A 2,207-nucleotide genomic window follows, 5' to 3' on the forward strand; every position below is an offset into this window, starting at 1 on the left:
AATCCGTCGCTCCTGGAAGACGGACAAACATACAAACACACACACTTTAGCATTTAGTATGAAATATGGATTTTAACGACTCCTACCGCCATCTAGTGAGCAAATGTAGAAACACCAATCGCGCCATGTAGGTACATCATATTGTAAACCCTATACGAGTATCATATTACTTAGAGGCGGTTGCGCCGCCTATTAATTCAGTCGCAAATATAGCTTCGTAACAGTAAGACATCTTTCCTTTGATATCCTTACTTATAACAACCTTCTACAAATAAAGTAATAAAGTTAGGCAGTGCGCAGAATAACCAATACCTACAGTGGTGACCCCGATCATTTGAATTTTTGTGAAGTAAAGGATATTTAAAGAAAAATGTATCAGCAGCCATCCACAGGACCCACGCCGGGCGCGCTACCGGGTGGGGCTGGAAATACTGCTCCGCCGGTGCAGCAGCCCGTGGAGCAGGCGACGGGACGAGGCAAGGATTTTGGAGAGGCGGCGTTGGCCAGCATAACAGTATCTTCGAGAGTTCCAGAGTTTTGGACCGACATGCCAAGGCTTTGGTTTTTGCAATTTGAAGCAGTGGTGGAAAACCAGCGATTAGGAGATGCCGCTAAACAGAACCTGGTTACGACGAAGCTAAGTAAACAAGCTATAAAGCAGGTGAGCGATTTGCTATTATCACCTCCTGAGGGCAACAGATACCAGGCTTTAAAAGATCGGTTACTGCAGATCTACGAAGAGTCTGATACGCGACAGACACAGAAGCTACTGGGAGAGATGGAACTAGGCAGCCAAAAGCCATCCCAACTCGCCAGGAGTATGCGAGACCTCGCGCGCGGGAAGATCCAAGATCAGACATTGATCATAATGTGGACTAGCCATTTACCATCAGCGGTGCAGGCAGTGTTAGCCGCATCCGAGGTGACAGACCTAGAAAAATTAGCCATAATGGCAGACAGGGTGATGGAAGCCACTCGCCCATTAGAGGTCACGGAGATAGCCAGCGTGAAGCAGCGATCCAAAGATTCGGGTATAGCTGCCAAGCTGGACAAGCTTTCATTGGAAGTGGCAGAGTTGCGGAGGGCAAGAAAGCCGTACAAGGACACCACTCCGAGAAGACAGCAGTCGAAGTCACGTTCGCGAGATACCAGCAAGAATGGCCGTAAACCAGGATGGTTATGTTATTACCATTTCCGATATGGGAAGAAAGCCGCGAAGTGCGTGAAACCGTGTAACTGGAACGACATGCCGGTGCCGACGGAAAACTAAGTGCGATACAATCAGAGGCGGAGATGGGTATCGGATTGACAAATAACCGCCTATGTGTAACAGACTTAAATAGCCGATTACAATTTTTAATAGACACAGGTGCCAATATTTCGGTTTTACCCGCTACGAAAAAGAGTACGACATCCTTATTGGTGAGTGATAAATATAAGTTATATGCCGCAAATGGCAGCGAAATTAAAACTTACGGTGTACGTAGTTTAGTGTTAGATTTAAATCTCAGAAGAACATTTAAATGGATTTTTGTAGTTGCAGACGTTAAACAACCTATAATTGGGGCCGATTTTCTAACCCATTATAACTTGTTAGTAGATCTCAACGCGCGTAAATTGAGAGATAAGAGTACTAATTTAAATGTTCTTGCTGCGATTGTTACTCAGGATACCGCTGATTTGTCTATTAAGTCTGTAGATATAAAAAATACTTGGCATGAAATATTGTTAAGTTACCCAGAACTGACAAAACCGGTGTCTTACAAAGATACCCCCAAACATTCTGTGGTTCATTATATAGAAACTACGGGACCCCCGGTATATGCTAAGTCCCGACCTTTGCCACCAGACCGGTACAGTAAAGTAAAAGAGGAATTTAAGTTAATGGTGGATCTCGGTATATGTAGACCTTCAAAGAGTGCATGGGCTAGTCCATTGCACATTGTACCCAAAAAGAATGGGGAACTACGCCCTTGCGGCGACTATAGGAGGCTTAATGCTATTACTAAACCAGACCGCTACCCAATTCCTCGTTTACAAGATTTTACATATCTGTTGGCAGGTAACAAAAATATATTTACTCGGTTAGATTTAAATAGGGCATACCATTTTATACCGGTGGCCCCGGGAGACATAGAAAAAACTGCTATAATTACACCTTTTGGGTTGTACGAATTTCCCAGAATGTGTTTTGGACTCTGCAATAG

The 2,207-nt window shown here is 44.2% G+C and overlaps 1 protein-coding gene across 1 annotated transcript; it reads left to right on the top strand.

Moving 5' to 3' along the window:
- Window positions 1-132: 132 nt before the first annotated feature.
- Window positions 133-1,909, top strand: LOC141441020 (uncharacterized). Its single transcript, XM_074105638.1, has one exon. The coding sequence runs from the start codon at window positions 371-373 to the stop codon at window positions 1,268-1,270; it is 900 nt and encodes a 299-aa protein (XP_073961739.1). The 5' UTR covers window positions 133-370; the 3' UTR covers window positions 1,271-1,909.
- Window positions 1,910-2,207: the final 298 nt, after the last annotated feature.

This window comes from Choristoneura fumiferana, chromosome 23 (assembly GCF_025370935.1).
Source record: "Choristoneura fumiferana chromosome 23, NRCan_CFum_1, whole genome shotgun sequence".
NCBI lineage: Eukaryota > Metazoa > Arthropoda > Insecta > Lepidoptera > Tortricidae > Choristoneura > Choristoneura fumiferana.